Source organism: Strigops habroptila, chromosome 7, assembly GCF_004027225.2.
Source record: "Strigops habroptila isolate Jane chromosome 7, bStrHab1.2.pri, whole genome shotgun sequence".
In the NCBI taxonomy this organism is placed as follows: Eukaryota; Metazoa; Chordata; class Aves; order Psittaciformes; family Psittacidae; genus Strigops; species Strigops habroptila.
The window spans coordinates 56,795,207-56,821,252 of NC_044283.2; the positions used below are offsets into that span (position 1 = coordinate 56,795,207).

At 42.6% G+C, this 26,046-nt stretch overlaps 1 protein-coding gene across 16 annotated transcripts in view; it reads left to right on the forward strand.

The window, feature by feature from the left end:
* EPHA5 (EPH receptor A5) overlaps positions 1 to 26,046 on the forward strand; it is a 200,134-nt gene that overhangs the window by 32,205 nt on the left and 141,883 nt on the right. For all 16 annotated transcript variants that reach the window (XM_030491669.1, XM_030491674.1, XM_030491670.1 and 13 more), the window contains exon 3: positions 14,701 to 15,364. In XM_030491669.1, the coding sequence (XP_030347529.1) occupies positions 14,701 to 15,364 (664 nt within the window). The remainder of the gene's footprint in view (positions 1 to 14,700; positions 15,365 to 26,046) is intronic.

Genomic DNA, 26,046 nt, shown 5'->3' on the forward strand with positions numbered 1-26,046 from the left:
TTTTTGTGTCCTTTCCCTAAATGGCCTACTCCTTTATTTAGTATGAAATTTCTTTCACTGCTTACTGTTTGAAGTTTCTTTGTGCACAGTAATTTATGGATGAGAGCACACATTATTAGAAAGCTTTATTGTGCACTATGGGGGCAACTTTTCAACACTGCCACTTCTTCAACTGTCTAACTTCCAGTGGGTATGTGTTTTGATAAGAAGAATGATGTCAATTAACCACATAACCCGTAGAATGCTGTTTCCTGTGCTAATTAGTTCTTCCTCTGAGAATTGTACTTTTATTTTTTAAAGTGCATTTGTGCATCCTTTTCCTTTCCGACTTCAACATTTTGTGAAACATGCATCCAGTTTCATTGAAAGAGTCTGAAGCTGCAGAGACAAAGATTGAGAGGGGATTAATTTCAGGTTCAACTGCTAAATAATGATGAAACTGGGTTTGTAATTTCATGTTTCTGTGAAGAGGTCAATCAGTCCATTTTGTATAGTGAGTGTAAGGCCTAGAACAGTTTCTGTGCTGAGTAATGCCTTTCACCTGGGGAAGTACTGAAGCTTATTTAAAATTTGTTTTTACCAGAAATTCAGGCCACAGATGAGGATTATCTTGCCTAGCAGTAAAATGCTGTTGCTGCTACTTGCTACATTATGTACATACGCTGCACGAAACAGACACGTCACAGCATTGGTGGGTAAGGGAAGAGTGACTGATAACATCTACCTAGACTTGCACAAGTCATTTGATGCTGTCCTGCACAACATCCTTGTCTCTAAACTGGATGGACCAGTCAGTAGAAAAAGAATTGGCTGGATGTCATACTCAGAGTTGCGGTCAACAGCTCTATGTCCAAGTGGAGACTAGTGATGAGTGGTGTTCCTCAGGGGTTGGTGTTGGGACCAGCGCTATTTAACTTCTTTGTCGGCGACATGAACAGTGGGATTGAGTGCACCCTCAGCAAGTTTGCCAGTGACACCAAGCTGTGTGGTTCGGTTGACTGGCTGAAGGGAAGGGATGGGATCCAGAGGGACCTTGACATGCTTGAGAGATGGGACAGTGCAAATGTCACGAAGTTCAACAAGGCCAAGTGAGAGGTCCTGCACCTGTGCTAGGGCTCCTGTGGCAAGTTCTCCCTGTGGTTGGTTACTCACACCCCCTTACAATAACTAGGTTATCTTCAAAGGTGTCTGATTTCAATTCATGGATCTTTGGTGGGTAGATGAAAAGCTATCTAAGAATAGAAGTTTTCATGTAGGTGGGACAGTATTACTATCAAGTTAACGCATGGTTTACCTCTAGGTAAATAATATGTGATTTTTTTCAGTTTCTTCTGAAAACTTAAGCAGCTTTCTTAGACTTTGCATTACCTCAGTTGCTTGCTGAAGCAGCATTTAGTTTTGCACTCCAGACAGCTCATTATTTAGCACACAATTGTGTTTGCTTTCTTAGCCGTGGCATGTGGATGTTCAATGGGTTCTTCAGTGGTTGTCAGATGCCAGAAAAGAGTGTGGAGTTGCAGGTGAGGAAAAAGAGCTGATGAACTATTGTAGCCTCTCCAGAAATGTATCTTTTCTGAGATGGGTAGGATATAGGACATCCATCATAAACGAATAAGTGTGTCTATGTTTCTTTAATTCCAGATTTAAAGAAATATTGAGGTCCAGGTTGCATCTCTGTCCAACAGGTCACATCTTTGTAATTCTGGTGCCATATTGAAGTAGTAATATAAACCTGGCATTGTGGGAATTAAATCCTGTAGAATAAAAAGTAACTAAAAGTTTCATTATGTTGTGGAATAAGCATAACAAGCACCCACATGTATAATTTATTACCTATAGTGGGTAAGTACTTCACAACAGTCATAATGAACGCATTCTCTTCATTCATTTTTAGATCTTGGAATACTGATTCAGACCTTAACTGAAAGTGAATATACAATCAATGTGAGGCTTTTTATGCTGGCTTAATAATGTAATCCTGTTGAGGATCTTTAATTAAATAATTATTCTTCGTTCAATCAGGATAGATTGCTTCACTACAGGGATTGCAGGCAAGAACATGCAAAATCTGCCCTGAACTGGTCATGTTTTAGATACTTACTATAGTCCTGTGTGGTGGTGTTTGTCATACAAAGCAGTGAGAGCAACTCAAAAAAACAGGAAAAAATTGTATTTGGATATTACAAATGTAATGCCTCATTCTGACATGATCAAAGAAGAGCATGCCAAAGCTGAGTTTGGTGGTGCTGGGAACAAAGTCACAGCTGTCTGACAAAGGGAAAAAGTGGATTTTCTACAGGGTTCAGTTTCAACAGCTTGCTTTGTTTTTGGTGACAGTTGTAAGGTGCTCAGCATGTAGGGAATCAGAAAATCTCGCTTTCGGTTTTCTTACTGGTAACCTCATGTATTCAAGAGGTGGCAAATGGAGCTATTAGGAGGAGGTGCAATAAGTTGCATGGTGTATAAGCATGCTGTGCATGCCAGTTTCCCTAAGAGGGTCTGCACAGGCAGAGCAGCCATCTCATTTCTTCATCTGAGTGTTTGGAAATGAAAAAAATCTGTTTGGCGTGGGGGCTGCTGCTTGTGGCATTGTGCAAGGCTGACTTCAGATGGCCCCTTCTGCTGTGGCATGTCATTAATGCAGCTCACGGCAGCTGGACTGAGGGGACGTCAGTGTTTATTAGGGGAATATAATCATTTAAGCCTGAATAAGCTTCAAAGCTCTAATGTGGCTGTTTGGCCAACAGAAATGAGATGTAAATTTGTGCTGAATAGCCACTGATTACAGAATGATGATTAATGCAAGATTTAAAATTGATTTATGGGTGCAGTTGTCAAGGCCTAAGCCATGAATGTAATATTATCTCTATGAAAAGCTTTGGTTAGATTACAGACTGGGGAGCAGGGGCAAAATAATGCATTTGCTGGAGGATCTGATATGGGCTGTCTGTAATCTAGTCAAATTTGGTATATGTGTGAGAGGTTAGGCTTTGCTAGCACAGCACATGGATAGTTGTATCACTGTTCCTGAAATACTAGAAAACAAAGAAGTTTAATCTGCTTTATATTCATTAAATGCACTTTTTGATCAAGTATTCTTTCTCTTTTACTGGAAACTCTTAAAAAAGGTTTCATTGCTTTCAGGAAATTATAGGTAGCCAATGACAATGGTAAAGATTAAGGATTTAGTTTAGTTTTCACAAATTTTCACTGTTATGTGCTTATTAAAAATAAGCCAAATTCTTTGTGTATTTCAGTTGTACTAAACAGAAGCCCCAAATAAATTTTGATTCATTTAAATATTAGGACAACATAAAAGTAACAAGGAAAGCTTCCTTTCTTCCTGCTTTTGAAAATTATTCTGTGAACCTATTGGTATCATCAGATGATGCGTAGCGTGAACAGTATCCCAAAAGCTTTGGAAATCCAAGAATTTGGTTATAAACCTTAAATGTATGTCATACTGTCAGTCCTTCAGAAAATCTGTCTCTGTCAGTCTTCCAGTGTTAAACTGTGTGGTATCAGCACTGTTTGTTATGGCTTTCGTTGAATTGTTCTGCAATGAGTGTTACATTAAGCATTGAAAAATGATTTAATGGTATTGTGTTTCTTCATTGCCTCTTTCATGCTCATCTCCATTGTCTTACCCTCAGTTGCTGGACTGGCGTTTGAAATGGATGTTTTAATTCAGATGTACAGAGAATTTCAAACCTTAAAAAAAAAAAAAAAGAGACATAAAATTGTGGAGAGGGGATTGCAAATAACACATTGCTTTGTTCTGGCAAGGAGTCAGAGCAGTCCCTGATTAGGCATGCTGGAGAGGGGCTGATGCTCCTTCTCATTTCAGTTGTGCTAACCTCCAGCTGAGTTCTTATTCCATTTAGATTCTGGTCCTGATATCTTTCATTGATCATGCAAATGATCAAAGTCTGAGCAAAACTTCTGTCCCATTTTTGTTTGTTTTTTTTTTTTTTTTTTTTTAATTATTTTTCCCATTGCATCTTGGAGTGCAGCACTGAAAAGTCTAGGTGACTTTGTCCTGATGTTTCTTCATTTTTTCAACAGTTTGAACCGTGCAGGTCTCTGAACAGATAATATATTTCATCATAAGCATGTACTGCAAATAATTTTTAAGGGCTTAATTGCTCTTCTGTTTTACAGACTTGCTTGGGTGTCACTTGGTTTAGCAAATTACTGCTTGTGTTTCGAGATGTTATCTCAGCTTTACAGAAATCTGCGCTGTTTCTTGTCAGTAGTGCAGAGCAATCCAGGAATCGTCAAAGCCTTTGCATTATATTAGACTAAGGGAGTTTTACTGAGAAGTCCCTTGCACAGCCTGCTGTGGAAATAGGAGGCGCGGTGGCAAACTTTACATGCATATTGCAAATATAAAGGAATACTGGAAAATTGTTTGAGCAGCAAATCCAAATGCTTAAACAATACGAGTTGATGATGATGAAATTCTCCATGTGACTCTGATATGCCTTCACATCTAGCAGTTCTTGAGAAGGAGCAGTCATGCTTGGTCTTACAATTTCTGCATGGGCCTGTCCTATTTTGTGTTTTGCCTTAGCTCTGAGCAGTGTGGCTGTGTGAGAATCTTACTTGTCATTACTTTGTGGAGGAAAAGGGAATTCTAGCAGTCCTGATTGTGCACAGGACCTTGGAAGCTTGACCCAATAGGAATCAAAAAGATCCAAACCACTATAATATATAGAAGAAACCCAAATGCTTAAGTTCTCACTTCTAAAATTCTATTTATTTATTTATTTTATCTTTTAATCTGATTGCTGACAATGAATTGTTCTATGTACTGGAGAGTGCAATTGGCAGCAAGAGTTGGGATGGAGATTGATGGTGCAGTGAACATTCACCCAGCTCATTTCCAGTGTAGTTCTGTTTTATAGTGGAGATGACACTTTAATCATTCCCCCATCTTCACTAATCCCTCTTCTGCCCTCAGTCACAGTGCAAAGCAGTATATAAAACCTTGGCATCAAGTGAAATTGAGCCTTGTTAAATCTTGATGCAGTGGTGAGTAGCCTTTAATATGTAGTAAGGCCCTTTTTCTCCTCTGCATACCTTTGCTTGCCCACATGTTAAAAAAGGTTGTTCAGAAGTGCATGTTTGGCTGTTCCTTTAACGTTGCTGAAGTGAGGATTTAAGGGTTTGTGGGTTTTGGGGGGAGGGTAGTGGAATTGACTTTGCTTTCTGCTGGGCAAGTATCGCCTGTGGGATAGCAGGGATATGTGAGTGTTTGGTTAATATAGAGATGGAGAGAAAAGTTCAGTAGTCAGATGGGGCATGTCTCAAAAAGATGCTTTAAACTTCCAGTTTATACCTCTTTGCAATTTACTTCCTCCACGTATGTTTTAGTTGATGAAAAATGGTCATTAGCTTCTGGCTGGGAAATCTCCAGTGAGTGAGGAAACTCATATTTACTTCAGGTAATTAACTTCAGGATATTCTGAGGCTGTATGTTAACTGGATTGTGCAGTTTAGTGGGCAGAAGCTGTGTCATTTAAGCTGACACATTGCAAGAAGCAACAGAAAACTACAATCCAGTAGTAAAATGAGAAGTGTAGGCCCCAAAGTTGTGGTATTCTTATTTGCTTTTATTTATTTTCCTAGTTGGACAAATTGAGGGGAGTATGCCAAACAACCAGGAAATGTTAAGTTCCTTCGTTGGAGACTCAGCTTTTTAAATTAATTTCATTAGACCAGATTTCTGCTTGAGTAGGGAGATTAATCAGGTCCTTTCTATCCTCTGTGTCTGTTATCCATTATGTTTTTTGCTTGACTCGTAACTGCTGTCAGTAGGAATGTATGTCTGTATGTATAAATGTCTCAGTTGTCTCAGTTGTAAAATTGCCATTCAAATGAGACTTGACCTTGGGTGGAAGGAGTAGCAGATGTATGGAAATGGTAAGATCCCAGGCAGTTACAATTGCTTCTGGTACTTAAAGGTTTTAATAAACACTGGGCTGAATATTGTTTGTATTGAACTCACTGCAGTCCCCTTTTGACACTGGCTTCTGCCCTTGAAGTGAGCTTCAAACCCCCAAAAAACAAGCTGCAGCTGTGTAGGAATCTTTACCTTTTGCATTATAAAAGTGGTTCTTGGTATTGGAAAAGTTTGTACAAGTAGTGAGTTTTTGTTGTTGTTGGTAGCTGAAATAAAAAAAAGTAAAGTGTATTTGAGATTGAAAGAACTAGTTTTGGGTTCCTCTAGGACAGTTTTCTTATAATTTCTTTTTCTACCCCCCCCCCCCCCCCCCGCCCTCTATGTTGTTTATATTCAGGAAGGAAAGATGGTAAACACATGGTTTGGGAGGCTGTCAAAACCACCGTTTCCCTGATTTATTATTTTTTTGGCCCCTTTCCCTTCTTTCCTAACTTGATCCAAGTACATTAATTGCTTTGGTTTCCTGGTTATTTTTATTTCAAATTTGTGATTTACTGGAAGAAGTCTCACAGCTGTGGTTGGTAGTTTCCTTCCACTGTCTGGTTGGTGCAGGGCAGGAGGGGGGATGCTGTAGGGCTGTCCCAATGAGGGAGCATCCTGTCCTGAAGGAGAACTTGAACTGGAAGCCTGAGTTATAACACTGGCATAAATACCTGAAAATGGTTGCCTAAGAGCTCTGCTTAAAACAGGGTCCAGTGACCTGGCAGTGGTGGAAGAAAGCTGTGCAATTTTGCCTTCTACTGTGTCTGGAGGCAACATGTATTGGGCACCATTTATGCTGCAGATCTTGAGCTGCTTGCCATATTCTCTGCTCTGCTCCTAGCAGTGCTGCTCCATTGGGAAGAGCAGGCTTGCAAACTTGCAACATCGTTGCTGCATTTTTCTTCTGCTTGAGAATGGTTTGGATCATTGTCCCTTGCTGTGAGAGGAGACCTGGCCTCCCATGTGCTACGTCAGGTGCTGGTGGACACTGCCACAATCGATAGGTCATATAGGTTATACATATACTTCTTGTCAATGCCAGTGTTCAAAACAGAATTGGTTTTGCTCCTGCCAATCCTGAGATCAGTATACCTTAGAGGGGGCTACAAATAAGGTGACTATAAATAAGGTACTTTCTATTTTGTATTCTTTGAGCAAGCAAACAAAAGACTGAAACACCTCCAGCAAAAGCAAAGACTCTCCTTTAATCATATGGCTTCAGAGCTGAAAATCTGAGCAGTGCCATGCATTGCAGAGCATGTTGATGAAACTGGCAATATTGGTGGCATGCTTTGAAGTAGTTGAATTTTGGGACTGGTGTGTCTGTAGGTGGTGTTTGCAACAGGTAAGATGGTGACACAGTCAGCCTTATTTTACAGCTATCACAGCCCTGCAAAACCTTCCGCAGTGCAGAAAAAAAAAAGATGCGTAGTGCTCTGCCTGGTTTTCACTAGGGATTTAGCCTTACATGACCTTGCTGAAGTCACTGAAGCTGTGCAGAGGAAAGCCTGCTTCTTATTTGCTTTAACTTTGTGATATGATAGCAGGTGGAAAGCTGGCAGTCAGCTAAAAAAAAAATGTCAAACACCCAACTTTTTGGGGTTTATGATGGGAGGAGAACAGCAAAGGGAGGGAAGGAGCAGGCTGGGAGACAAAGTTGAGTAGCGGGAGGGAATGCGTATGGGAACTGAGCTGGAGGCTATTGATTGGCAGCCAGGTCTTAACATCAGCTGCATAAAAGGAAATCGAAGTGACTGCCTGAATATTACCAGGATGAAAGGCAGGAGAAATAGCACAGAGCTGAACGCCAGGCTGGTCTGCCCTTCTGGAAGGGCAGCAGGTCTCCCCTTTCAACTTGGCATAGGGATCGCATAGCCCCATGCCATGCTCTCCTCTGCACAAGTGCATGCTTCTGCTGGGATTGACAGCAGGATCTGGGGGTGAAATTACCCTTCTCTCTCTGTAGGCAAAGCATATGGAGTATCTTTAAGTAAGCTTTAAACTAAGAGTTGCTGGGGGAAGGGAACCTCAATCCATATAGCTCCTACCAGTCCAGTGCTGATGCCAGTAGGAGATGCCCAGAAACTGGTGGGGGATCACCGGTCTGGGGTAATGGTTGGACTTGATGAACTTAAAGGTCTTTTCCAGCCTAGTTGATTCTGTGATCAGCAAAGGAGCACCTGATGAGCAGCACAGAGGACTTCCAGCCACTCTAGCCAATAACCCAGGATCATCGGGGGCTCAACTGAAATACCTCTATGCCAGTGCACGTAGCATAGGAAATAAGCAAGAGGAGTTAGGAGTATGCACACGCTTGAAGGGCTACCAGCTCATTTGCATCACAGAGATGTGGTGAGACACCTCCTACAACTGGAGTAATGGAATGGAAGGATACAGGCTGTTCAGGAAAGACAATCTGGAGAGGTGAGGGGAGGGTCATCCTCCATGTCGGTGACCAGCTGCTGAGAACGGAGCTCTGCCAGGGGATGGATGAGAAGCTGACTGAGAGCTTATGGGTCAGGATTAAAGGGGGTGTAGGGACAGGGGACATTATAGTGCAGATCTGCTACAGGCCACCTGACCAGGTAGAAAGAGAGGATGAGGTCCTCAATAGACAGATAGGCATGGCCTCACATTCACAAGCCCTGGTCCTCATGGGGGACTTCAACCACCCTGTTATCTGTTGGAGGGGCAACACAGCAGGGCACAAGCCATCCAGGAGATTCCTGGAATGCATTGATGATAACTTCTTTGTCCAAGCAATAGCAGAAGCAAATGAGGAGGGGGCTATGCTGGACCTTGTTCTAATCCACAGGGAGGGGCTGGTGGGGAATGTGAAGCTGGAGAGCAGCCTTGGCTGCAGTGACCATGAAATAGTGGAGTTTGAGATCTTTAGGGTGGCAAGGAGAGTGAGCAGCACGCTCGCTAGCCTGGACTTCGGGAGAGCAGACTGGCCTCTTGAAGGATCTGCTTGGTGGAGTGCCATAGGATAAAGCCCTGGAGGGAAGAGGGGCCCAAGAAAGCTGTATAATATCCAAGGATCACCTCCTCCAAGCTCAGGAACGATGCATCCCAACAAAGAGAAGTCAGGCAAAACCACCAGGAGGCCTGTGTGGATGAACAAGGAGCTCCTGGACAAACTCCAGCATAAAAAGGAGGCCTGCAGAGGGTGGAAGCAAGAACAGGTAGCCTGGGAGGAATACAAAGAAACAGTCAGAGCAGACAGGAATTGACTTAGGAAAGCTAAAGCCCTGACACAACTCAATCTGGCCAAGGACATTAAGGGCAACAAGAAAAGCTTCTAGGTACATAGGGGATAAAAGGCAGGCAAGGGAAAATGTGGGCCCCCTCTGGAAGGAAACTGGAGACCTGGTCACCTGCGACATGGAGAAGGCTAAGGTACTTAATCACTTTTTTCCCTCGATCTTCACTGGCAAGAACTCCAGCCATGCTGCCCAAGGCAAAGGCAGGGACTGGGAGAATGCAGAAGCGCCTGCTGTGGGAGAAGATCAGGTTCAAGATCATTTGAAGGTACAAAAGTCTGTGGGACCTGATGAGATGCATCCGTGAGTCCTGACAAAACTTGGTAGACGAAGTTGCCAGGCCGTTATCTGTCATATTTGAGAAGTCGTGGCAGTCTGGTGAAGTTCCTGCTGACTGGAAAAGGGGAAATAAAAATTCCCATTTCTAAAAAGGGAAAAAAGGGAAGACCCAAAAAGGGAGTTACAAGGATGGTCAGTCTCACCTTGATGCCTGGCAAGATCATGGAGCAGATCCTCCTGGAATCTATGCTAAGGCACATGAACAATAACGGGGTCATTAGTGACAGCCAGCGTGGCTTCAGTAAGGGCAAATCACGCCTAACAAATTTGGTGGTCTTTTAGGATGGTGCCATGGTGATGGCCCATTGGTGGGTAAGGGAAGAGTGACTGAGGTCATCTACGTAGACTTGTGCAAGGCATTCGACACTGTCCTGCACAACATCCTTGTCTCTAGCTGGAGAGGCGTGGATTTGACGGGTGGACCACTTGGTGGATGTGGAACTGGCTGGGTGGTCACACTCAAAGAGTTGTCAACAGCTTGATGTCCAAGAGGAGACTGGTGACTAGTGGTGTTCCTCAAGGGTCAGTGTTGGGACTAGCACTGTTTAACATCTTTGTTGGCAACATGGATAGTGGGATTGAGTGTGCCCTCAGCAAGTTTGCTGATGATGCCAAGCTGTGTGGTGCAGTCAACATGCTGGAGGGAAGAGATGCCATCCAGAGGGACCTTGACATCTTTGAGAGGTGGGCCAATGCAAACATCATGAAGTTCAACAAGGTCAAATGCAAGGTCCTGCATGTGGGTCAGGACAATCCTAAGCACAACTACAGGGAACTAGATGGTCTTTAAGGTCCCTTCCAACCCTAGCTATTCTATGATTCTAGCTCAGATGCTTCCACACATTCAAAACCTGGGATTCAAGATCTATGCCAGTCTTGCCTTTCTCCAAAACAGAAGTGAAAATGCATAAATCTTTTTCCAATTTCACATCTTTTTGCCAGCAGATACCTGAATTAACCTGCATGTGTTGTAGAGCTCCATGTGGTGGGGTGGAAAATTAAATGGGAGAAGATGAGGCTTCTTGTACCCATGGAGCCTATGAAATAGGTACTGGGAACCAAAAGCAGGTTGCAAGTTCTGGGAGGTAGGGAAGTCCTGCTTGGAAGGCTGCAGGTAAGTCTTAGGAACCCCTTTGCTTAATGCTTTTAAGCTCCTTTTCCCTCCTAAAACTCCTAGGATTTTGCTGAATGCTTGATTTCTCTTTCAGCAGTGATAGGATGTGTGACATTATGAAAGCAGCTAGAAATTTCCATACCACCTAAGTGGCTGCAAAAGAGAGTGAGTTTCTGAAGACCAGTAACAAAAATTCTTGCAAAAATACCTTTGAAACCAAATAAACAACAGCTCTGAAATTTTCATCCCTGCTGTTAGTGTTTGGTTTTGGGGCAGCAGCCTTTTGCTGTGCTGTGGTAGCAAATTGCAGTCCTGGAATCTCAGAGATTAGAAACAAGCCTGAGTAGCAGACAGCTTGTGAATGTGTTCTAAAATTGCCCCTTTAACCCAAGACTGCTCCACTGAATGCTTTTTAGCTCCTATATTTTTAGTTAGATGTGAGATATCTTTGCCCTTTCTATAGGCAGACAGCCTTCATGAATCTCATGCTTCCTATTGGTGGAGCAGAGTACAGTCTTTAGCTTCTGTTAGCTTGCCAGTGGTACTGTACTGGAAATTTCTGATTCAGAAATAGGTCTCCTATAAATGATTTAACATCAGACCATTGAAATGCATTTGTGTTTTCCTTCTTAGGGCTATTAAAGGCATAGAGAAAACATTTAGCACCAAATTAATGGTTGTATTTTTGTTTTAATCCTGCAGATGGGGTTGATTTATATCTCAAATATGTTCTGCAGAGAGGAATTATAATATTACACAATTTTTCAGTTGTACTTAATTTTTTTTATGCCAATATTTTCGGCTAGATGTTGTTTCTTTAATGTGGTGAGTTTTCTTTTTCAGTAACCATAAGGTGCTGCATTTCATCCTCTAGTTTGTATTCCTTTGGTTGGAAAAACTTGTCAGGGGTCTACAGTGATTGGGAAGCTGGGACCAGGCAGAGGTGCGGGGGCTCTTAACCCTCTCCCCTTGTCATGGAGGAATGTAAAAGCAGAAGGGTGACAGGCTGCCTGCAGTCTTTGAGAGACGCAGGCGTAGCTGAAGAGATAGAAATAGTGCACTCCTGCATGCAAATGGGAGAGAAGATTAAATGACAGAGCAGAGATTTTGCACAATAGTGGCTGCTCTGATAAAATCTGGTTGGCTTTCCTGTGAGGATTATACAGAGATAAGCTGCCTTAGCGCATTAGCACCTCCCTTTCCTCTTGCTCTCTGATGATTGCTTTAGGTTTGATGGCAGGTGGTGACAGCAGGACTTGCTCTGATCTGGGGTGCAGTGCTGGAAAGGTGGCACATCCTGAAGCCTGAGATGTCAGGTTCTGTGCCATTTCTTGCAGCTGAGATTAAACTCTAGCTCAGCTGATGTATTGGAGCTTGGGCCTTCCTTTTCACAGTGTTTAGTGCTCTCAGTGTGTGAAAGCAACTATTAGATTCACTGGATTTAGTTTCTGAACAAATGAGCTTTCTTATACTCCCACTTACAGAACTTCTGGAGCAGCAATGGAAATGAGCTTTACTTCATAACTCTGGAAAGCATCATGGTTGGGTCTTTGATAAATGATCTGGCAAGTGTTAAAAAAAAAAAGGAAAAAAAGAGTGATGTTTTTAGATATGCCTTCAAGTAAGATCTCTAATGATATTACTGCAAGGTCATGGTCACTGCTAATGTCAGTTCTCTGAAAGAAATACACATCCCTGCTCCATCCCTGGCAGTGTTCAGGGCCAGTTTGGGCAGAGTCTTGGGCAACATGGTCTAGGGTGAGGCATCCCTGCCCATGGCAGGGGTGTTGGAACTAGATGATCTTAAGGTCCTTTCCAACCCAAACCATTCTATGATTCTATAACATTTAGGGAGCATCTGTGGAGTTACGCTATGTACCTTGTGCCTATCTGTACACATTCCCACTCGCTAAAACTGGTCTAAGCAATTACCAGCCCTCACCACCCCCTGCTGGAGGTTAACACTTCTTGATATATGCTGGTTGATGGGTGTGATTGTTCAGGTGATCCCCTGACCTTCAACCAGAAAAAAACAAAGGTATAAAGTCATTAAGGTTATGGGCTATATCAGGTATATCTTCATCAAATGGAGAATTGCTGCTGTGATAAAAAGAAGACTGCACATTTATAAAGTGTCTTGTTAAATAAATTCACTTGGAAGTGTATACACAGCGTATTTACCACTTAATCACAGTAGTTGAAGAATGGTGCTTTTCTGCTTTTTAATTTCATGTATTCCTACTCCATTTAGGGGAATATAGAGAAGCTAGCTGTTGATTTGTGCTATCTTGCATATTCTTCCTGTGTGTCTTCTCAGTAGCTCTTCTCTATATAATTGTTAATTGCCTCTCCTCAAAGTAAGGAGAATGAATCCTGCACAGATCTGCCTACCTTTTGCTGCAGGCATATCTCCGGCTAACTCTGTGGCACTACCAGGAAGGGAGAAGTGACAAGTACATGTTAACCATGGTAGGGTCATGGCCTGTTTAAGCCCAGGGACATAAAAAAGGTTTAGAAATGAAGATACTGCTTAGCATGACAAAAATGTCCTCAGGTTAGGTTCCTCACTTGGAAGACTGGTGGTGCATGTGAACTCTGCACATCACGACAGGTGTGTATTACTGAAATTGCAGAAGTCTCCACTTTTCACATCTCAAGTCAGGGAGCAGAGACTTTTCTGCTGGCAGTATTTATAACTCGTTTGGGACTGTAGTATCAGCTTATGTTTTCATTCCACTTGTTGCTGCCATTTTAATTTAACTTTTAAGAACAGCATTTCTCTTAAAAACCTTCACCATTATGCTGACTCTGAGGGTGTTCCTCATCAGCTTTGCAGTAATGGCATCTAAGTTGAGAAGGCTCTCAACTTAATCTCAGGCTGTATTTCCAATGACAAAAATTGGCCTTTAGCCTTAGAAGATATGCATCGTGGAATGTAGCTATTACCTTGTACTGGAGCACCTTTAATTTATGCTCAGTGTGTTTTCTCTGTGCTGTGACTTGATGCAGGCAGCAATGCTGAGCAGAGGATGGAAGAGGCTTTGGAAATTAAGCCCTTGCAGATGAACAGGTCAGAAGTAGAAGGGAACAAAACTGAAACCATCACAGATTCTCCCAAGTTCTTTGCTGTACTTACATGGGTTAATCTAATCTCTTTAATATGATGCTACAGTTGTCGAAAGCAGAGAGGAAACAATGTTGTGTCTCTATGGTAAGCACTATTGTGGGTGCTACTGACTGTGGTGTGCTGGATCAGGAAAAAGCATTTCTTCCAAGTGATGTACTTCAGAGTGTGGCCAAATTAAATGAAAAAAACAGTTGCTACTATTCCCACAAACAGCTGTGAGAAGTTAATCTGGAGCTCTGCTTAAAAACCTGTGTAGCTCACAAACAGCTCAAGATTTGCAGATCCTTGTAACCTTTATTGGAAGTAATCTTCTTGCATGAGCAGGAACTCTTCTGACTAACGCACTTGGGCAGAGTGAAGGCTTATTTATTTCATGTTTCATATTCAAAATTTCTGCCCATTTTCTGGAAGGCTGTTTGGTAGGGGAGAATAGCTTGGAGAAATGTGGTTGTTCTCATTGTGTTCAGCAGTGATTTGAGGATGTAGTAGAAAGCAACCTGGGGGAGCAGGACCAGACGGACTGTAAATAGTGATTTTTGGCTGTTTTTGGTTTTTTTTTCCTCTCCTATATGGATGCATTGGAAAAGGCCAACTTATGGCCCCATCTGCTTTTGTTTTGTTCTCTAACAAAGTGTTAGTGGGCAAACTCAGCAGTATGTTTTCCCACTTCTGAAATATCTGAAAGAAAAGGTTTTAACCAGTGTCCTTTTATATTTCTAAATGGTCTTTTATCTGACTTTATCGGGAATGTATTGAGACTCTAGTATGGAAAACTGCTATTTCACTTTTTTTTTTCACCCTAAAAGTCTTCCTGAACCTCTGAAGCCCAAGGTGCTCTTAGATAGGATTAGCTAAGATTTTGTGGGAGCTGTAACATTTAAAAATAGTAATACTTTTCCTTTTTGTGCAGTGGGAAGAAATTGGTGAGGTGGATGAAAACTACGCTCCAATACACACATACCAAGTATGCAAGGTAATGGAACAGAACCAGAACAACTGGCTTCTGACCAGCTGGATCTCTAATGAAGGGGCATCCCGCATCTTCATAGAGCTCAAATTCACCCTGCGGGACTGTAACAGCCTTCCAGGAGGACTTGGGACCTGCAAAGAGACTTTTAACATGTATTACTTTGAATCAGATGATGAAAATGGGAGGAACATCAAAGAAAACCAGTACATCAAGATTGATACCATCGCTGCTGATGAGAGCTTTACAGAGTTAGATCTTGGCGACAGAGTTATGAAGCTAAACACAGAGGTGAGAGATGTTGGGCCCTTAACGAAAAAGGGATTTTACCTCGCTTTCCAGGATGTGGGTGCCTGCATTGCCCTGGTCTCCGTGCGCGTGTACTACAAGAAATGCCCATCGGTGATCCGCAACCTGGCCCGCTTTCCTGACACCATCACGGGAGCGGATTCCTCACAGCTGCTGGAGGTGTCGGGCGTCTGCGTCAACCACTCAGTGACCGATGAGGCGCCAAAGATGCATTGCAGTGCTGAGGGGGAATGGCTGGTGCCCATCGGGAAGTGCTTGTGCAAGGCAGGGTATGAGGAGAAGAACAATACCTGCCAAGGTAAGGGTTTGAAGGGAGGGTGCTGTGTTGAGGCTGCCGAGCTGATGTGCAGTCGCAGCTTTTGTCTCTTCCATGTCCTTCATGCCTGGTTGAGTTGACAATGGTGGGTTGGGTTCTCACTTCCACTGAGGTCCTTTGAATGACTGTGACATCATGAAGAGAGAGGCCTTGGCTGGACGTAGTGAGACTTGGCACTTGTGTATGGGTGCTTCTGGTGCTTACAGGGCTGTGGACAAGGAGAATCTGGCACACCACTGTTATGTTTGGAGTACCGTACTACTGAGTCCATGAGGCGATTGCAATTTTATCTGTTATTTAAGGCTGTACCTTTTTTTTTCTCCTCAGTATTGGGGTTTCCTTATGAATTTTAGAAGCTTGATTTGTTTTTTCTGGACTGTAGTAGGGAATGTTTGAAGTTAATCTCCCTATGCAAGATGCATTTTATTTTTGTATTTAAAGGGGTATGTTTTTCTCTCTTTATAACTCTATGGGGGGGAGTGAGGATTTGATGTGGTGAGTTGATTGATTTTCCCCTCTGGTAGACAGTTTAATATGAAGCTGCTCAGCTGTTTAGAGTTAAACCTAAAGTCCTACCAATAAAATGCTTTCAATGTGTGCTGAAATTTTCACAAAAGTAGCTGGCTGAGGTTCCTGAATTGCTGGTCAGTAATGCTGGTAACCTGAATCATCAGGGGCTCTTTGCAAGAGATCTAGGTATCTGAAGCTTAAGACCTAAAAAAGAATAGTTTTAAATTGCAACATACTTGGGGAGTGTATAATCTCATTTTATGGTTTACTGTATTACATGCTTGTTTATAAATTTTGCCCCTCTGCTGTAAATATGTAACAGGTAGCTTAAAACTGATTTAGACATTAAAAAGAAGGGGAAAGGGGGAAAAAAAAACCAACCACAAAACCAACCCAACATTTCACTGCAGTTTGCTTTTTGCAAAATTATTATATGTTGGTCATCAGTCCCATCTTAACTACCGCATTTCAGCCACTTAGTAGTAGATAACCTGGGGGAAAGTCAGAGGGATTCGGCTCCAGCCAAAGTTGGTGTTGGATTTTCTCTTCATCTCACTCCAGATACTTGTTACTTACGTTTGTAGTGTTGGTACAAAGACCAGATCAGTACATATCCAAAGCAAACTGGCCTTGATCCTTTTGTACTTGGACACACCCTGTGCCTAAGAAGTTCAAGTCTTTTCAAGGGAGAGTTTTCTTGGAGAGAAAATTAAGGTAATTTTGGTTTTGGAGAAACCTCTAGTAAACAGCATGTGGAGTGTGCTTTTTAACCAGGGTAGTCTTCTTTTTCTGCAGATGTAGTCTATACAACAAAATCTGACTTGGTTTTGCTTTTCCTGTGTTAATAAAGATACTTCTTCCATGGGGAAGGGGGAGAAGAATCAGACTTGGTGTTTGATACTGCACAAGGGAAGCCAAGATCAACGTTAGCCCAAGTTGAGGAAATCCACATTGTCAAATGAGGTGTATGGGTCAGATAAATCAGCAAGGATATGCTTCGTTATGGCTAAAACACCTATATATATACTTCACCTCTTGCACCGTTGGCAGGAGTTTATTAAGTAGTTTAATTGGTCTAGAGCTGTTAAACCCCATAATTCTCATTTGTAGGAAAGCCCTAAATTCCATCACCAAATCAGTGGGACACTGGGACACTTTTGCCTACAGCAAAGTCTGTTTGAGGGCCCCATTTGGATGTCCTGGTGTTTAACCCAGGTCATCGTGCCAAGTGTTTCCTGCTGGTTGGCTCTGAGGAGATGCTCCATCCATAGGAGACATTCAGCCTTAGGCTGTTCAGGAGGTCTGCGCTCAGCATGTAGGGAATTCATGCTGAAACTCTGAATAAAGTGCTTTCTTGTTTGCATATTGTTATATTCATAAGGATGAGATCTTTTTTTTTTTTTTAATAGGACAGTGAAGTTAACTTTTGCAACCCACAAGCAGTATAAGTAACACCAAGAAAGGTCCTATGTGCTTGTAAATGCGTTTTGCCACTGCCCCACTGGGCTGACTCGTGTTTAGGAAATGCACTCTGTGCTCCTGGCTGACATAATGATGATCTTGGCACTCTTCAGTGTAGCTTTGATAAACACCTAAATAACCTCTGACCTTTGGTTTGTAAATCACTTGGCTGCATCTTGCAAGCAGTCTCCCTGCTTCCTTTTGCTTAAGCATAAGCAGGTTATTAATGACCATGCTTTGGGAAACACTTTCAACCCAGAAGAGCCTGGCTTTATTATTAAAATTTCTCCTGCAAAGGTGACATTTTCCAAGCTATAGTATCACGTCTGGACAGAGCAGACTACAGTTTCTTATTAGAGGTAATGTAAATCCCAGTCACCCTCACAAACATATGGGAACTATTGAAATCCCTTCTGCCTACAAATCATTAATTGGCAGCGATGTTCTGAATTCATCATCCTGTCAGCAGGGTTCCTGTTTGAAGAAGGCACTGACAGTAACAGCTGAGCAGTTTCTCTCACTGGGGATGCTGGAGCTGTAAATATGACATGGTCTAATCTCCTTATATAATGTACTCATTCTCTCAATTAATATAGGCAGCTAGGTAGTATTTACTGTAAAGAACCCAAACTAGTTGAATTTTTACACATCCTTTGGCAACATGGCCCATTTATCAGCATCTGCTGTGGAACAGCTAGAGGTAAATTGTAACTGTTTTGGGACATGTTTATAAAGGACTGGTGTTAAGGTTCATTATTCACAAGAATAAATTGCTGTACTAGTTAATAAGAGGAATGAAAGCAGTTGCTCTGTGAATTTCTGTGCTGGTTTCCAGAGCTGTGATTTGGTGCTGCTAAAGGACTAATGGCTATTGCCTTTGCTTCGGTTCAGCTGGTACTGTCTGAATAGGACCTTAAGGAAAATTTAGGAAAATGCCCAGTTTCAAGTCTGTTTGGTGTATTTCAAGTCTCCTAATGGTGGCCTCCTCCTTAGCAGGCAGTTACGGCCAGTTCCCAAAATGCTGTAAAACATCATGCAGCACCACTGAAATATCTGCCTTTATCCATTTAGGGGTTTGGCCAAAAAAATTCTTAACTGCCCCAGTCTATGCTTTCCTTCTTCCTGCACTGGCATAGATGAGTTTTATTGTAACTTCCATTTTAGTTGCTTTCTGTATATAGCAGGGCTCACTACTGGGGTTTGTGTAGGAAATTAATAAAGTCGCTGTGAAAAGGGCACCTTCTAGCACTTCCTTTGTATTCACCCTCACCTTCAGCCCAGTACATTCTCAGTGCGAAGCAAGAAGCACTTATTTTTATGCCTTTAAAGGCTTTGGAGCCCATGCTGCTGCAACGGCGAGGATGTTGAGAGGTTAAGCTAATGAGACCCAAATATGATTGCAGTGGTGAGATCCTGCTAGTGACCAGGGGGCTGCAGAATGGTAACTGTGGATGTAATTGTTTTGCAGAGCCTGATATTTTTTCAGCTGCTCTTAGAGCTGAATCACAAATTAATTAAATATTTGAGGGGTTTTGGCTTTTGTTTTTGGTTAAAAAAAAAAAAAAAAAAAAAGAGAAACTGCACTGAATGAGAGCCCAACTGAGAAGGTGGATAATGAGTTCAGGAGGTTGTAAGTCTCTGCTTTCCAAGAATCAGTGCATGCTGCTGCTTAAGAGACATCAAAAAGAGTACAGCTGGTTTTAGTCAGCTACAAGTATGGCTGAGATTACAGATGTTAGAGGTGGACAAAATAATGGAGGAAAACTCAGTGAAACCTTTTTTTACCCTTCTTATGAGGAAGAACTTTGAAACTGAGGGCTGAAGGGAAGATGGGTTGCAGTATTGTTTTCTGGTTTTAGAAAGGAATTGCTGCTGGAGGAAATACTTGGATATTTTTCTTTTGTAAAACAACTCTAGAGTGTTCAAGCTCTTCTGCTGTCTTAAATATTGATGCTTGTTTGATTATTCTTCCCTTAATCAACTTTGAACATACCTCAATGCATTTACCAAACAATATTTATTTTTGCTGAGTGTTCATTGCTTGTGTTGCAATTCAGCTGAGCTCTTGCTAAGAGAAATGAGAATTTCTTGCAGAAAACAAGGCTGCAAAAACCTGCTTCTGTTCACAGGTCTTTTATTCTGCATGTAAGTAAAGTTAATAGACATAGGTAGCTGGTACACATAGATCAGAAGTTTACCTGCTAAATCAGTTCTCAGGTGATTTTGTTGCCAGCTGATTGGGGGTGAAGAAGAGTTACTCATCTTCCTCTAAAAGCAGTGCAATCAGTGCAGACATTTGAAGGCACTTTCCCAAAGTAGTGATTGCCCCCCTGCTGATCAGCTATTGGAAGGATATTCAGAAGCAATTGGGTTTCTTGCAGCTGTGCAGGCAGACAGAAGTAGTGACCCTTGGCTGGTGGGTGGCACCAACTGTAGAGGGTTAGAAGGCAACTGAAGGCTTGCCAATGATGGTGATGGTGGAGCCACACTTGATGACTATCACGTTTCTGTGTCTGCACAGCAGTTATCCCAGAGGCCTGACTTGTGAATGAAACACGTAGCTGATACCACAATAAAAAACACCTCTATTTTTAACAAATCCACTGTGTGTGGTTTCCTCAAGTGACATAGTGCTGCAGCTCAACGTTGCTTTCCCTGTCCCCTTATTTCTGGGAAATGGAAGCGCGCTGCTGCACAGGTACCCTTATTTTGGAGCTTGGGCTTTTGCTTTGAAGCAGTGTTTATGGTTTTGCATCTGATGTAGGTGCAGTGGAGGGGCAACTTTTTTTCTTCTATAACTTGCTTGCCTACCTCTCTGACTCAGGATGGATGCTCTGAACTCCTTGTTACGGATACTAGAAAGACAGTGTGCTGCTAAATCCTGCCTGTCTTGGGGGAGACTTCCCAGCTGGGGCTCAGGTGAATAAGGCAAGTGTGCTTTTACCCTTGTGGTGGAGTGGAAAGCAAGCATAGTCCAGGGATGAAAAAACAACCAAACAAACACAAAAAACCCTCACGTTTTAATTGTTCTGCTGGGAGGGTGATTACATGGAAAGAGAAACATTGATGGAATTATTCTGTACATGGAGAATACTGAATTTGGAAATACAGTTGCCCCTCAAGGGAGTTCTTTGCCCATCATTCATACTTCATGCGTTTTTCTGATTAAAACCAAATTGGTTGGGAGTTAGTATGGTAGGTGTTTATACAATTATGAGCCGAAGTGCCTAGTTAATTTTAATTTAGGCACAAAACAAACCAGTGTCAGAATAGCTGAATTTTTTGCCACACACTGTGTATTATCTTTTCAAATGTAAAGAAATTCAGTTGAATGCCTCATTTCAGCAAAAGGCAGTTGTCACCAGGGGGGGAATGGGCTTTATTCTGCAGAGGTATGTGCATGTGAATATTTAGGTGGCTTGTTCTGCAGCTGAAATAATTAACAAGAGCAGGGAAATGTTTTCCATAGATCAAAACTGTGCTGCAGCAGGATTAATTAAATACTATTCTCTTTGCTTTTTTTTTCATGTATATTTGCCTTCATTATAGGAGGCGCAGTATCTCTTCATGTGCAATATATAGTGCTTTGCTAATGAGTTGTAACCTTCTGCACTACCTTGTTTGCTCATAACCCCAATGACTCTGAAGATCTTTCCTCATTCTGCAGCAAGGCTTTTAGGCCATTACTTTGACCAACCTAACCTTACAGGTTTTTGCATTGCAGCTGCTGACAATCACCTTCCAGAAGGACAGTTAAGGAGTACTTTATTCCCCCCACAAAGTGCAGATTGCACCGTGCAAATAAAATAAGGTTTGGAAATGGCTCCAAAAGTGTCAACTGTGAAGGTTGTGTTTGCTTCTTAGCCGTAAGATATTTTGGGACAGATCTTGGGGTACACTTCTTAATCCAGTCCTAGATAATTAACTGATATTTGCTTGAATACTGCTTTTTTTGGTTTTAGTGTTCTTAAATACAGGGTATCCACTGATAGAAATTGGGGTTTCTTAAATTATGGGATGGGAGAGGTGATGCAGGGGAAATGGAGTGTTAGCCATGGTGCTTTTAGGTTCCTTTGATTTCCACCTTTGATTTTGAAATTCTTGGAAACAGTTTGCTTATTAACTGTGGTTTTTTAGAAACAAGTAAGGACTCTGGAGAAATACTAAGGATAAAGTACATAAATGCTGGTTGGCAATGCAGTGAATTTAATTGCCTTGATCTAAGGTATGGCTGTCCCCAGCTGCCCTCTCTGTCTCGATCCTGGAAGCTGCTTCTGGCTCTGCAGAACTGGATAGTCTGCCCAAGAGCTGATGTGACCAGTGGCGGGTTTTTCTCGATGCCCCAGCCTAGGAGCGAATAAGACATGGGTACTATCCCACAGTGACCTTTAACAGGAAGGTGGCTGCCACCTCTTGAACTGCCTAGGGTCTGCCAGAGCTCATTTGTCAGAAGCCTCATTCCACCTAATTTAATGGGGTATTAAAATGAAGTTGTGCTATTGTATTTTGTTCATAATTCAGGTTTCCAGTTACGTGTTGCTTATTTAGAAACAGCAGTAGTTAATGATGTATTGACATTTCAATAATAAGCTTTTCCATCTGCCTGCTTTACATGTTGACCATTTTAACTTACTTTGAGTTAACATTGAGGTTGAAATCCAGGCTCTGCAGAAAGAGATTACAGTTGTACTTGTATGAACAGATTCGCAGCTTACTCCTTATTTAATTACTTTAGCTGGATAAACTTGTATCCTCTAAGGTAGTGTTCAGTAGACTGCAATAAGAGCAGAGACTGCAACACAGATGTCTGCAGAAAGAGGTGAATCTGCTCTTCATGTAAATAGAAATGCCCATTTATTTTGCTTGAAGTTTGCTCATTTTCCGTCACTGAAGAAGTTAATCTAGTGTAGGCAAAATGGTATCAATGAACACATGGTTAAGGTTGCAGCAGGTACTGATGTGCTTCCGTGTTTTATTTCCCTCAGGGATGGCTATGAGGTTGTTAATACTGGAATGAACTTGAAGGATGAGGAGGCTAGGTGTTACATAAACCCCAAGCTCTATACCCAAAGCAGATTAAAGGGGAAAAAAAAAGACAAAAGAGACAATGCCAGGCTTGTGGATGTCTTATTAATTTCATATGCATGTTTTATCTCTATAAATGTATGTCTTTAAAAAAACAGCTGAAGTTATGTTCCTGGAAGCCAGCTGGGTAGGTGGAAAAGGATATACATCAGCAGAGCATCTTCATCTGCATCTTCAGCTTGGCATCCTTGCACAGCCCATTGTGGTGGCGATGGTGGTGGGCTCAGCTCCCATTGCAGGTTTACCTGGCCAGTGTGGCAAAGGGTGCAGCGCTGGCTTGGGACGTGACCCATTGTTGTGGTAAGACTTAATGGTGTATCATTAGTCAAGTCCTCATGGTAGGTTTTGAGTGGCTTGTGAGTAGTTTCTCTGGCACTTCAGATGTGACTGTTTTAGTGTGAAGAAAGAAATAGTTGATACAGACTATTAAAAACATTTCCAGGTCATGTAAAGGGTTTTTCTCTATTGGATCTTGAAGGAGCTACTTTATGAAGTAAGTCAGAGTCGCTATTCCCCACTTAATAGATCACAGCCTTGGGCCAGAGGCTGAATTGTTCAGTGCCACCCAGGGGCTACAGCCTGAACCAGGGTTCTGGGTGTCAGTGCTGTACTTGGTCCCGTGTGCTCTTTTTATGGTCTTAGACTAACCTAAAACACTGAGATCATTCATCTCCAGGTGGATTCATTGAGAAGTAACAACAAACTTGCCATTCCTCCAGAGCCGGAATTTAAATAGAAGCTGTCTTTGCAAAAGGCTTGCTTTTGTACCTCAATTAGATGCTTTCCTTCAAAAAAAATGTTTGTCCTGGAGGTGCATTTTCTGAGCAGGACTCTCACATCAACCAGAGCCTAGTGTGGAAGCTGTGCCGAGGAGTCCATCTCTACCCAAAGGTCCCTTTCACTGCCAAAGCCTCAGCTTTATCGAGTACCAGACCCTCTGCACAGAGATAAAAACGCATCTCCTGTCCCAGCAGACTCTCCATTCCCCCTGCACGTGTGTGACTAGTATTACTTGAATAAAGTGAGCCTGCCTAGGCAGCTAACGTGATCTTTATTGAACTCCAGAGTCATGGTTACCATCCACTGAGTGAAATGGCTGCCTCCTGCATCACCATAAGGGTCGCTCTGCTACAGTACTAATTCCCCAAATAATGCGTTAGAAGACTTACACTGGGTTGAGCAGTCTGTCAACCCATTGCAGCAGTGATAGAGGTCACAGTGTTGCCTTCGAAAGTTGCCTGGAAAGGAAACTTTTTAATTACTGCAGAGCCAAAGGAAAAGCTGCTCCCTACAAGCTTGGAGAATGCGCTAATTTGGTATTCGGCAGAAGCAGCCTGCGGGTTGCAGCTTCCCAGCTCCAAGCCGCTTTGCAGATAGCCTGCAACCCATGCAGGGACAGACACAGGACCGTGGACTTCATTACTGCTGGGGCTCTGTGCAGGTTCTGAGAAGCGCCAGTGATGATGGGATCTTGGGACAGGAGTCAGCGTTTTATGAGTATAAATCCAAGGCAATTTTGTGTGTTAATTACTGGAAGAAATCCGCAGCAGGGAGGAAGGGGTTCAGGGTGATGGGGAGGGGCCACGGTTAATTGCCAATGTCCACAGATGCCCTGTGACCCTGTACTGGTGGGATTTCCTGCATTGCAATGGTTTACTTGCAGCAGATTGAGTAGTATTTCTCCAGGAAGAAACCTCTCGAGCAAAGTGTCTGCAGAGGGAGTTTGATCTTAAAATGGCTGAAGGGCTCACAGAATGGCAAACCAGCCATGGGACCTCCAGTAGCAAGTCAGATGTTGCTCAGGGCTTTTGCATGCAGGTGAGCGTGCTGGTAAGGGGTAAACGTAAAGGTGATAGAATTTCACTTTTCCTGTCCTATCTGTTTTTGGGGCTGCTCTTTGCCAGAACACTTGATGCTCTTTCAGTGCCAGAGCAGGTGATTGGCAAGAGACTCATCCTGGAGCGAAATGCATGGAAATGGCTATAAACATCTGTAGAAAAAGGCAGATGTCTGTCTTGCAAAATAATCTTTCACTCTGTGCCTACCCAAAGTCCTCAGTCAGGCTCAGGTAAAAGAATTTTCTCCTCTTAATGTACACAAGACTGGCCCACATTATTTATTTATTTGTAAGACTTTTTTTTTTTTGTTGTTTGTTTGTTTTTTTGGTTTTTTTAGGGCTTTTACGTTATTTTTCTTTGCTCTCTCAGTTCAAGCATGATTTAATATGTCAAAACTAGTTTGCATTGATTGTCTTGCATACTCCCACTAAAACAGGGCAGTCATCCTTTGAGGCATGCTGCTGCCTAGACAAATGAAGTGTCACAGCTACTAGGACTTGCTCTTGTGTTGTGACAGCAGTAGCATCCACCAACAAAGCTGGCAGCAGGAGATTTAAATGGGAGTAATGGCTACAGACATGGCTTGGGTCAGAGCAGTGTGGCCCCGCACAGACAGATGCAGAGACAAGCTTATTCTTGGGGGAGTTAATTGACCATTTATGTGCAACGGCAATTCAGTCCAGATTGAGAGTCTAGCTAGTACCAGAGACAGAAACTGTCCTGTTGGTGTCTGTGCTGGTGAGCCTGGCAGAAATAGCACTTGGAGCCCTTGCTGCAGGGTAGTGCTGCCAGGCTAATACGTCTTGGTGCTGATTTCCTGGCAGAAGTGAGTAGCAGCGTGATCTTGTGCTTTCTGTAGTCAGTGGGGATTTTGTCATTGATTTTTGGTGGGAGATGATAATCTTTTATAATATATTAACTAAATGATTTCCTGTTGTACTGGCTGCCAGCAGAGCACAGCTTATGAGATAGAAATGTAGTTCATAGTAATTGATGTAATTCACATCAGACCTGTTTCTCAGCAAATGGTCCGATCCTAATCTCCTCCATACCTACCAAATATCAGAGTTTTTGGCTCTTTGTGGTTGTCTTTTTCTCATCTCATGCAGGGGGACACAGGCTAAAGCTCATCTGTGGGTTTCTGCATTATGCTCCATTGAAAAGAGTAGGGAAGAAGTTTTGAGTCACTTCTCACTATTACTACCATTTAAAATGGCATGTCAGCACTTTGAGCCTGCTTGCAGGACTTGGTGAATCATAGGAAGCCTTTTCCCTAAGCTGCTGCTGTCATCCTGTGTGCTCAGCTGACTCTTGCTCTGCAGTTGGCATCCCCATTGTTGATGTTTTTGGGCTCTCGCTTCCTGGATGCATCGGTAACACAATACTCAGCAGTCAGATCAGACATCTCCTGGTGCTATTTTGCTGGTGTTCTGTGTGGGGTTTTCACACTGGTGTTTGGGATGGCTGCCAGCTGGAAATTTGGTGCTTGGGGGCAAGTGAAACGATTGTATGAGTCTGTTATTGACTGAGCTCTGAGCGTGGCTAATGGCATTGACAAGAGCTGTGTCATCCTTATGGTGAAGGTGGAGAGTCACGCAGTGGCTCTGAAATGTAGTGTGTTAAGTGCATTGGTTGATGGGGGGGCAATGACCCCTGTCAGACTCTATCCTTCCAAAAACATTGTTGGGTACTGTCTGGTTTGGTGGCCTCCCAGCAATTTCCAGGGCAGAAGGGTGATTAGAGAAAGTCAAAAAGTCTGCTTTTTCCTTG